The sequence below is a fragment of the Nomascus leucogenys genome, chromosome 1a (assembly GCF_006542625.1).
Source record: "Nomascus leucogenys isolate Asia chromosome 1a, Asia_NLE_v1, whole genome shotgun sequence".
NCBI classification, from domain to species: domain Eukaryota; kingdom Metazoa; phylum Chordata; class Mammalia; order Primates; family Hylobatidae; genus Nomascus; species Nomascus leucogenys.
Genome location: NC_044381.1, coordinates 66,971,670 through 66,983,936, shown reverse-complemented (window position 1 = coordinate 66,983,936; position 12,267 = coordinate 66,971,670). Strand labels below are relative to the sequence as shown.

At 40.6% G+C, this 12,267-nt stretch overlaps 1 protein-coding gene across 1 annotated transcript in view; it reads left to right on the top strand.

The window, feature by feature from the left end:
• The window catches only part of SOS2 (SOS Ras/Rho guanine nucleotide exchange factor 2), a 113,672-nt gene that overhangs the window by 37,098 nt on the left and 64,307 nt on the right, over window positions 1–12,267 (top strand). Inside the window, 1 exon segment of the mRNA XM_030810181.1 lies at window positions 7,304–7,507. Coding sequence (XP_030666041.1) covers window positions 7,304–7,507 — 204 coding nt within the window.

Below are 12,267 nucleotides of genomic sequence, written 5' to 3'. Positions count from 1 at the left end.
ATTCTCCTGCCTCAGCCTCTGAAGTAGCTGGGATAACAGGTGCCTGCCACCATGCCTGGCTAATATTTTTGTATTTTTAGTGGAGATGGGATTTTACCATGTTGGACAGGCTGGTCTCAAACTCCTGACCTCAGGTGATGCACCCGCCTCAGCCTCCCAAAATGCTGGGATTACAGGTGTAAGCCCCCGCGCCCAGCCAATACTCCATCTTTTTTTTTTTTTTTTTTTGAAACGGAGTCTCGCTCTTTTGCCCAGGCTAGACTGCAGTGGCGCAACCTCGGCTCATTGCAAGCTCCACCTCCCGGGTTCACGCCATTCTCCTGCCTCAGCCTCCTGAGTAGCTGGGACTACAGGCACCTGCCATCGCGCCCGGCTAATTTTTTGCCAATACTCTATCTTAAAAAAAAAAAATTGAAAGAGATTATATAAGAAATGAGATTTCTTGCATATGTTATTAGTGGCATTCTTCTAGGTTAAAAGTTACCACTTTTCTTCATTATTGCCTTTTAGTTAGCTATTATTTCACATTTTATTTAATTCATGGGTCAACAAACTTTACCTATAAAGGCCCAGGGGATAAATATTTTAGGCTTTGTGGGCCATACATCTTTCTTGCATCTACTCTTCCCTGCTCTTGTAGCATGAAAGCAGCCATAAATGAATGAGCATGGGCTATGTTCCAGCAAAACTTTATTTACAAAAACAGGCTGCAGGCTGGATTTGGCTTGTAGTTTGCTGGTCCTTGTTTCAGACATTCGTGTCGTGATCTCCTATTTGTCACAAGAGACTGTCATATGCTTAGCTAAAATCCAGGTGACTTGGTCGGGCATGGTGGCTCACGCCTGTAATCCTAGCACTTTGGGAGGCCAAGATGGGCAGGTCGTCTGAGTTCAGGAGTTCGAGACCAGCCTGGGCAACATGGTGAAACCCCATCTCTACTAAAATACAAAAAATCGGCCAGACGTGGTGGCGGTTGCCTGTAATCCCAGCTACTCAGGAGGCTGAGGCACAAGAATTGCTTGAACCTGGGAGGCGGAGGTTGCAGTGAGCCGAGTACCACTGCACTCCAGCCTGGGCAACAAAGTGAAACTATGTTTCAAAAAAAAAAAAAAAAAATCCCGATGACTTGATATGTGGGTGTAGTTATGTAACCCTAAGTAATGAGGTTGTATGACATGGTGTGATCTTAGTATATCCAAACTGATATCTAGAGATCACTAGTTCAAGAGCTCACAGACCATCTGTTTAATAAATTATTTGAATACATGGTTTCTAGGGATATCTTTAATTTGCCAGACAGAGAACTTGAGAATCAACCCTATTTCTTTACATTTAAAAATAAAAGCAACATTTGGCTATATGAGGTATTCTAGCATATCAAAGATTGATGAGAATTAGATGATCATAGGAAAGAACCATAGGATTTAACTTCTAGTATATATGTTACTATTAATGAAAATAGTATTTAAAATGGAAAAATTGAACATAAATGCTTAAGAAGGAAACCAATGTTTAGGAAAGGTAAAGGCCAGGCACAGTGGTTCACGCTTGTAATCCCAGCACTTTAGGAGGTTGAGGCAGGAGGATAGTTTGAGCCCAGGAGTTTGAGACCAGCCTGGGTAGCATAGCAAGACTTCATCTCTACAAAAAATTTAAAAAAAGAAACAAAGAAAGAAAGGTGAGACACCCTGGGGAATATAGCAAGACCTCATCTCTACTAAAAGTAAAAAAAATATTAGCTGGGTGTGGTGGTGCATCCCAGCTACTTGGAAGGCTGAGGTGGGAGGATTGCTTGAGCCTGGAACATTGAGGCTATAGTGAGCTATTATTGTGCCATTGGGCAACAGTGGACAAAAAAAAAAAAAAAAGGTGAGAGAATAAGAGGGCACAAAGCTGCTCTGAGGAAGCTTAGTTCACCAGATCTAGATGTACTAGCAGTTGAGTTCTATATTTTCTTTCTTTTATTTTTAACCTATTGAATTATACTTTTTTTTTTCCTTCTGAGACAGACTCTCGCTCTCTCGACCAGGCTGGAGTATAATGGCGTAATCTTGGCTCACTGCAACCTCCGCCTCCTGGGTTCAATCCATTCTCCTGCCTCAGCCTTCTGAGTAGCTGGGATTACAGGCATCTGCCACCACGCCTGGCTAATTTTTGTGTTTTTAGTAAAGACAGGGTTTTGCCGTGTTGGCCAGGCTGGTCTCGAACTCCTGACCTCAAGTGATCTGCCTGCCTTGGCCTCCCAAAGTGCTAGGATTACAGGCGTGAGCTACTGCGCCTGGCTTTTTTTTTTAGACAAAGCCTTGCTCTGTCGCCCAGGCTGGAGTGTAGTGGTGCAATCTCTGCCCAGTGCAACCTCTGCCTCCCGTGTTCAAGCGATTCTCCAACCTCAGCCTCCTGAGTAGCTGGGATTACAGGCGCGTGCCACCATGCCCGGCTAATTTTTTGTACTTTTAGTAGAGACAGGGTTTCGCCATGTTGGGCAGGCTGGTCTTGAACTCCTGACCTCAGGTGATCCGTCCACCTTGGCCTCTAAAGTTCTGGGATTATAGGCGTGAGCCGCCCATGCCTGGCCAGAAAAATCTGGAGCTACCAGGAGTGGGGTATGAATATATTTTCTCTTTCATGGTAGTATTACTCCATCTATTTCAAGAGCTAGCTCGCTCGCTCTCTTTTTTTTTTTTTTTTTTTTTTTTGTGTGACAAGGACTCACCTAAGCCGGAGTGCGGTGGTGTGAACAGGGCTCACTGCAGCCTCAAACTCCAGGGCTCAAGTGATCCTCCTGCCTTAGCTTCCTTTGTAGCTGGGACCACAGGCTTGAACCACCATGCCTGGCTATGTTTAAAATTTTTTTGTAGAGGCTGGGTGTCTCTTTGTTGCCCAGGCTGGTCTTGAACTCCTGCGCTCAAGCAATCCTCCCACTTCAACTTCCCAAAGTATTGGGATTACAGGTGTGAACCACTGCACCTAGCCTGGCTCTACTGTTCGTGCTATAAACATGACCAAAAAATGCTTTACATGTCTAATCGTTTATAAATACATACAGTACATGTATGCTCTTTAGACAATTATCTTTTGTGTATTTACTGTGTGTCACGTGCTTTGGATTTTAAGACTAAAGCCCTGTGTTTTATCTTTAGATGGTTACTATTTAGTAGGGGAAAAGATAGAACAGAAATTTTAATACAGTTGACCCTCTGTATTCATGAGTTCTGTATCCATGGATTCAACCAGCCACAGATAAAAAATACTTAGGGAAAAGAAATTCCACAAAATTCCAAAAAAGCAAAGTTTGAATTTGCTATGAGCTGAGTGCTACATTTAATCTATGTGAATGAACTGACATGTAGGCATTGTATTAGATATTACAAGTAATCCAGAGATGATTTAAGTAGACGGGAGCATGTATGTAGGTTATATGCAAATAGTATGCTATTTTATATAACGCACTCTAGTATCTGAGGATTGTGAGGATATGGGGTGGGTACTGGAACCAATCCCCTACAGATACCAAGGGATGACTGTATACATTAGATACTTCTACAGGGAAGAGAGAAGGTTGCTAATCAAGGGCTAATGCTAGTGGGAGAGATTCTGGTAGGGAGTCAGGGAGAATTTGGAAAAGCTATCCAAAAAAATTATATTTGAGCTAAGTGGTGAAAAAATGGGTAGAGATTGGTCAGGTGAATAAATGAGACTTGGGAGGGAAGGGGAAGTAAGAGAAGACATTCTAGACAGAGGGAAATAGAGGGAACTGACCAGATTTAAGGGATATTTCTTAGTTAGAATCAACAGGATTTGGGAACTTATTGGATACAGGAGAGAAGTTGGAAAAGTGATGAGTCTAAGATGATGGACAAGTTTTCTAATTACGAAGACCAAGTAGGTGATGCTGTTTAATTAGTGATTCTGAGAGTGTACATGTATAGGTTTTTTAAGACAGGCAGATATCTAGCGAGCCTTTGGTAACATTTGTGTAGGATCCAGAGAGATGCTGAGGCTAGAGATAAACACTTAGGAGTCATTGTCATCTAGATAGTAATTGGAAATCATTTAAGGGAATGAGCTCACTCTAAGGAGTGATATATCATTCTGTCAGTGTAGCAGACGTTTCAGACTGGTGACCTTCTAGTAAATAGGGTCTCTAGGTTTGTTTTTTAAATTTTTGAATTATTTGCCTTCTGTTTATATTTATAGATCTAAAAATTTTACATAAAAATGTAAATCCCAGACTTTTCATGAAAAAAGAAAATCAGAATGCCTAACAGAAAATAGCTGGCACTGAGCAGCACTTCCTCTTTAAGTGCATGTACCTTCCGGTTTGCCATAATCCCCACTGTTTCTTGTATATTATAATGTTAGTTGCCTGACCCCTGTAGCATTTAAATTCAGGAACTTTGGTATTATGTGACCAAAAGAGTTTTCATAATGGAACCCTGGAGTGGGTGGTAGAGAAGGTAAGTCATAGAGAAGGAGGCCCCACTGACAGAATGGTGTATCAGAAGCCAAGAAGAGAAAAATTGTTTGGGGGGGTGGTTTATATGTGTTTTTTCTTATTTAGAGATAGGATCTCATTCTGTCACTCAGGCTAGAATGTGGTGGTACAATCTTAGCTCACTGCAGCTTCAAATTCCTGGGCTCAAGTGATTCTCCCACCTCAGCCTTCAGAGTAGTTAGGACTGCAGGTGTCTACCACCATGCCTGGTTATTATTTTTTTTTTACTTTTGGTAGAGACAGAATCTTGCTATATTGCCCAGGCTGGTCTTGAATGCCTGGCCTCAAGTGATCCTCCTGCCTTGGCCTTCCAAAGTGCTGAGATTGTAAGCATGAGCCACCATGCCTCGCCCTGAGAGTTTTAAGAGTTTTAAGAATGAGAGAATGGTCAGCTTTGTCAAAAACTAGAGAAAACAAGTAGGAAGACTAAAACACACCATTAGATTTGACACTAGATCAATAGTGAGAGCAGTTTTAATATAGTAATGGGCTTGCTAAGTGAATGGGAGCAAGAAGTTATAACTAGCAAGTATGACCTACTCTAAAAGGGTCTCTGGTGGGGAAGAGAAGAGGGTGGTAGCTCTTCTGTGTGTTTTTATGTCTTATGCCTTCCTTTATTTTGCATGTCTGTTTGAAATCAGATTTCATCACCAAATTCCCTGTGTAGCCTTACTGGTTTCTTTAAAGTGGCTGGGAAGTGGGGATGATGGTCTTCAATGACAAGAAGGTGGATTGCATGGAGTAAGCAATGGGGAAGGGATTTGAGAGTGTCACAGAACATGAGATTAGGCAGGTAGGTTGGAGTTAAATTATGAATGGCCTTTATCCTAAAGAAGTTAGGATTTTATGCAGAAGGCAATGAAATCCAGTATCATTTTTACGTATCATTTATTTTTAGTAACATGATTTTAGAACTGGAGTTGGGAAGACCTGTGGCAGGCAGATCAAATTATGAAACTTGTGTATCTTTGTAAGAGATGGTGATTGTTTAGTGGAGTAATCTAAAGCCTGCAGTAAGATGGAGAGAGCTGACCAGATTTAAAAGATGCTTATAAGATATTTCTGCGTTAGATTCAAAAAGATTAGGAAGGCAGAGTTCATGTTTACTTTATTAGCATATTTTACTAACATGTGGTACAGTTTATTGTGATCAGTAGATGTTTTTCAGAATGAATGAATGAATATCTGTTATTGTGTTGTCAGAATTTCCTCTCACCCCTTTGAAGTTTTTTACTTTTTGTAGTTTCCTTTTCAGGGTATACCTTTATGCTGAACTCTCTGGGTACTTTTCGGTCAGTCTTAAATATATAATTAACTAGGTCTCATCATTTAAAAAAAAACTATTATTAATTATAAAATGTTGGTCACAGCCAGGCGCAGTGGCTCACAACAGTAATCCCAGCACTTTGGGAGGCTGAGGCAGGTGGATCACTTGAAGTCAGAAGTTTGAGACCAGCCTGGCCAACATGGTGAAACCCCGTCTCTATTAAAAATACAAAAAAAAATTAGCCCGGCATGGTGGCGTGCACCTGTAATCCCAGCTACTCAGAAGGCTGAGGCAGGAGAATCACTTGAACTTGGGAGGTGGAGGTTGCAGTGAGCCGAGATCACACCACTGCATTCCAGCCTGGGTGACAGAGCAAGACTCAGTCTCACAAAAAAAAAAAAAAAAAAAAAAAAAAAAGTATAGTCAACTTTCTGTTTCACTTTGATTTACAGCTAGTTTGCCTGTTGGTTGACCTAAGCCCATGGTAGCATTTCTGAAAGAAGAAGTGGTTGCTACAACAATTTAAGCATCTGTGAGATGTTTGGGTTTAGCAAATGAACGTAATAGCAGTGGTCATTGTAGTAAATGTGCATCAGAAATGCATTGCACTGATCTATTGTGTGCCTCTACCATAGTAGCATTTCACTTTTCTCCTTTTAACCCTACTCAAATATGTACTATCATCCTTATAATATGGCAAGGAACTACCATGTTGAATACCTACTATTTGCTAGATGTAGTAGTATGCATTTTATATACATTGCCACATTGAATTCTTACTATCAGTTACATTTTACACATAAGGAGTGTGACTTTCAAAAGAATAAATGTGTTCATAATCATAGTCGAGTAGTGGCTGAACTGGGATTTTTGGCTCAGATTATTGTTCCCAAAAGACAGGCTTGCTTTTTTGTTTTTTTTTTTTTTTTGCTATTATGTGTGAGTGTGTGTGTATTACAGTACACACATATATATATATATATATATAAGTACATATTTCACCATTAGTTCATGTCTCCAGAAATATTTATTTTGCCATACTCGATTTTATTTGAATATTTCCCACCTTCAACAACTTTTTTTCCTTTTATTCTAGGTTTTATCATATAAATTTACTTATAATACACCCAACTCATTGTTTAATATTTGTGTGTGTGTGTGTAGGTGTGTGTGTGTGTGTGATGGAGTCTCGCTCTGTCACCCAGGCTGGAGTGCAGTGGCGTGATCATGACTCACTGCAGCCTTGACCTCCCAGGCTCAAGCAATTCTCCTGCCTCAGCCTCCCAAATAGCTGGGATTACAAGTGCCTACCACGACGCCTGGCTAATTTTTTGTATTTTTGGTTGAGACAGGGTTTCACCATGTCGGCCAGGCTGGCCTCAAACTCCTGACCTCGAGTGATCCTCCTGCCTTGGCCTCCCAAAGTGCTGGGATTGCAACACCCAGTCCTGTTTAACAACGTATAGATTTCAAGTACTTTGAGGCAGTTTTTATAAAAGTAAGGAAAATAAATTTATACATTATTGATTTCTGTTTCTCAGGTTTTGATGGACATGTTTGATCAGGATGACATAGGTTTGGTTTCTCTCTGTGAAGATGAACCTAGTTCTTCTGGTGAATTAAACTACTATGATCTTGTCAGAACTGAAATCACAGAAGAAAGACAGTATCTACGGGAATTAAATATGATCATAAAAGTGTTTCGAGAAGCCTTTCTTTCTGATAGAAAGCTGTTTAAACCTTCTGTAAGTACCTTTTTGGGTTTGAAATTCTGTGTACCCCAAAAAATCAGACCAGCTTAAAATCATAAATAGTCACTGTTTTTTATTTTTTTGAGATGGAGTCTTGCTCTGTTGCCCAGGCTGGAGTGCAGTGGCGCGATCTCAGCTCGCACCACTGCAGCCTCCACCTCCCGGGTTCAAGCAATTCCTGCGTCAGCCTCCTGAGTAGCTGGGATTAGAGGCATGCACCACCGCACTTGGCTAATTTTTTTATATTTTTAGGAGAGATGGGGTTTCTGCATGTTGGCCAGGCTCGTCTCAAACTGCCGACCTCAAGTGATGTACCTACCTCGGCCTCCCAAAGTGCTGGGATTGTAGACATGAGCCACTGCACCCAGCCCATAAATAGTAACTTTAAATACTTTATGAGTACATTAAAAATACTTTTATGTATTTATGGGCTTTATAAATATGTGAATTGTTATACTAATATAATAGGTACAGTGACAATGGAAATTAAGCACAAAATTACAAAGAGGTTTATACTAGGATGAAAGCATTTTCCGCTACGCAGTATCTGATATTTAGAGTCATTCATTTGGAGGTGGTGAAAAATATGTATGGTCTAGGAAAGAAAGACCTCTGCATTTTTCTGTCTTTTGGTTAAGTACCTTAAGGCAGTAGTTTAAAGTTTTAGTTTGAAGTTCAGAATACATGGGGTTAAAAAAAATAAAGTTTTAACGGTGGAACTTTTAAAAATAAAAGTTTATGCAGAATGCCATGTTTAACAAACAAAAAAGGTTTTTTTCTTTCTTTCCTTTATCACATGATTTATTTTTCCATGTCTATATGTTTGGCCCACACATTAAAAATAATTAGTCTTGGCCAGGCGCGGTGGCTCATGCCTGTAATCCCAGCACTTTGGGAGGCCGAGGCAGGCAGATCAAGAGGTCAGGAGATCGAGACCATCCTGGCTAACACGGTGAAACCCCGTCTCCACTAAAAAATACAAAAATGTTAGCCAGGCATCGTGGTGGGCGCCTGTAGTCCCAGCTACTCGGGAGGCTGAGGCAGGAGAATGGCGTGAACCTGGGAGGCAGAGCTTGCAGTGAGCCGAGATCACGCCACTGCACTCCAGCCTGGGCGACAGAGTGAGAATCCTTCTCAAAAAAAAAAAAAAACCAATAATAATAATAATAGTAATAATTAGTCTTGGCCAGGTGCAGTGGCTCATGCCTGTAATCTCAGCTGTTTTGGGAACTGAGGCAGGAGGATTGCTTGAGGCCAAGAATTTGAGACCAGCCTGGGTAACAGAGCAAGACCCAGTCTCTACAAAAAAATTTAAAACTTAGCTGGGCATGATGGCACATGCCTGTAGTCCCAGCTGCTGGGGAGGCTGAAGTGAGAGGTTTGCTTGAGCCAGGAATTTGAGACTATAGTGAGCCATGATCATGCCACTGCACTCCAGCCTGGGCAAAAGAGCAAGACCTCGGCTCAAAAAAAGATACTTAGCCTTTGTCTTATTTATCTTGTACCTCCTAACTTCCTCCACAAAATAACTATAATGTGAGTAAATAAGAATGATACTCAGACACAGGTGGCTGAGTATTTAAAGTTAGGAACAGATTTAGCTTTTCTCATTATTTTCCAAAAGAATGAGTTTTAAATGATAATCGAAAGTGTTTTAGTTGGCAATTACTTTTTTTCTTTTGGATATATGTTTAGTTTAACAATGTTTATAATAACTCCCCCTGGGAATACTATCATAAGTAGTCAGAACTTTATCTTTTTCAGAGTACTGTTCTATTTTATTTGACCCTTATAACAATCCTGAGGGATAGATTGGGCAGATATTATCATCTCTACTTTACTTGTAAGGAGATTGACTTTTTTTTTTTTTTTTTTTTAAATATAGATGGGGGTCTCGCTATGTTGTTCAGGTTGGTCTTGAACTCCTGGGCTTAAGCAATCTTCCTTCTCAGCCCCCCAAAGTGCTAAGATTACAGGCTTGAGCCACTGTGCCTAGCTGGAAATTAACATCTTAATCAAGTTAGTTATAGAGCTTGATCTTGAATGTGGCTTCTTTTCTACCACATTACAATTGGATTTTGTCTCTAGTGGTATGAAGAATAAAAACCTAATAAATGCTGGTAGCTAATGTTATCTTTGTCTTTTTGTGTCCCATCAGTTTTCATTCCTCAGGAATTAATTTTTATGGGTCTCTTTTCACTGGATTAGTGCTGATATGACAGAAAATGTCTATTTTAATACTAAAGGGTCAGATGGAAGAGAGAATCCCTTTTTTATCTGTCTCTATCTACTATAATTTTTTTAGCATTAAGTAAAATATAAACTTTTGAGGTAAAGACTATCTAAAATCAGAGCATAGTACTCTGCAAATATTAAATAAGTGAATGACTTAAAAATTATCTTAAGTTACTCCTTTTGCCCCTCATCCTGTGTTTTCAAAAAGCTCGCATTTCTGGAAGGCCTAATATGTGCCAGTAGCATTTTACAGAAATCATCTAATTTAACCCTAAGAACCTTATGAGCTGGGTATTAGCAGATCAAATGTGTGATAATGGGCAAATTACTTAACTGCTCTATGCCTCTGTTTCCTCATTTGTAAAATGAGGATGATTATAGTACCTATCTAATAAGGATATTAGGTTATTACATTTCAGTGCTTAGAAGAGTGCCTAGAATATAATGTGCCCAATACATGTTAGTTGTTATTATTGTCCTTTTCATTCCTAATCCAGGGTCATTCATCTGGCATGTTGTAACAGGGAAAAACAGTTTTTCCTCTCTAATCTTTTTTTTTTTTTTTTTTTTTGAGATGGAGTCTTGCTCTGTCATCCAGGCTGGAGTGCAATGGTGCAATCCTGGCTCACTGCAACCTCTGCCTCCCAGGTTCAAGCGATTCTCCTGTCTCAGCCTCCCAAGTAGCTGGGATTAGAGATGCATGCCACCATGCCTGGCTAATTTTTGTACTTTTGGTAGAAAGGGGGTTTCACCATGTTGGTCAGGCTGGTCTCGAAATCCTGACCTCAGGTGATCCGCCTGCCTTGGCTTCCCAAAGTTCTGGGATTACAGGCATGAGCCACCGCGCCTGACCCCTCTCTAATCCTCACACTCAACACAGAACACAGAACATTTCTGCGACAACATATGTGAGGATTTTTTCCCCATACACCAAAGTAATTCTCCTGCAGACACCAACTAGGTGTCCTATAATTTAGCTCAATTTTGACATTATTTACCTGGAAATAGTGTCAGATCTCACAGATTAAGGACTCAGTCCTAACACGACTGTCTCCCACTTCAGGCGCCAATTGAAAGTCCCAGGTTGTGAACTGTGCTCCGGACTGATCAGTTATAAATTGGAGTTCTCATGACCCTCTCCTTGGGTTCCATTAATTTGGTCGAACAGCTCACAGAAATCAGGGAAACATGTTTACCAGTTTATTATGAAGGACTTTAAAAAGATACAGATGGAGAGATGGACAGGGCAAAGTATAGGGGCACAGAGTTTCCAAGCCCTCTCGGGGCAAGCCACTCTCCTAGCACCTCCACAAGGTCAGCAACCAGGAAGCTCATCAAGAGTTTTTATGGAGCTTGATCTCTAGCCTCTTGCCCCTGCTTTTTTTTGAGACAGGGTCTGGCTCTGTTGCCTAGGCTTAAGTGCAGTGGCACCATCTTGGCTCATCATAACCTCTGCTTCCTGGGCTCAAGCTATCCTCCAGCTTCAGCCTCCTGAGTAGCTGGGACTACAGGCACACACTACCCCACCCGACTAATTTTTTATTTTTTGTAGAGACTGGGTTTTGCCATGTTTCCCAGGCTCTTTCCCCAATTTTTTAGAGGTTAGTGGGTGGGGCTGAAAGTTGCAACCCTCTGATCCTTTTTCTTTTTTTTCATGAGTCAGTTTGGTTTCAAGTAACCCTTCAATCCTCTAATCATCTGGTCTTTTTGGTGACTGGCCCTATCATGAGGTTATCTAGGGGCCCTACTGTAATAAGTAACCTCATTAGCATAAACTCAATATTTATGAAAGGGACTCATTATGAATAACAAAAGACATTATTATCACTCAGGATATTAGCCTTTTAGGGGCTCTAAGACAGGAACCAGGGACAAAGACCAAAAATATGTTTCCTATTATACCACATGTGGTAGAGCCAGAATCCAAGCTCAGGTCTGTCAGGTTCCAAAGCCCGTGATGTTTCCATTATAAGATGCCAGAGTGAATAATAGTTGGCCATAACCGGGATGGTCAGTCGTATGATATGTTTGTGTTCAGAGGGCTTGAACCTGTCTTATCCTAGATATACAGCTATCTGCCACATACAATGTTTTAGTCAGTGATAGACTATAAATACCCATATATATGACAGTAATCTTGTAAGATTATACTATATTTTTACTGTACCTTTTCTATATATAGATATGTTTAGATACACAAATACTTATCATTGTGTTACAATTACCTACAGTATTCCATACAGTAACATGCTGTACAGGTTTGTAGCCCCGGAGCAACAGGCTATACCTATATGGCCTAAGTGTTGTAGTATACCATCTAGGTTTGTGTAAGTACACGCCATGATATTTGCACAATGACAAAATCACCTAACAGCGCATTTCTCAGAACATACCCCTGTCTTTAAGTAGTGCATGGCTGTAATTCACAGATGGGAGCTTGGATGAAATCTGTAATTCCTTCTCAGATCCAGGAGATGGGCCCTAAATTGTGAAACCAGATTGTAACAGGATTAGGAGTT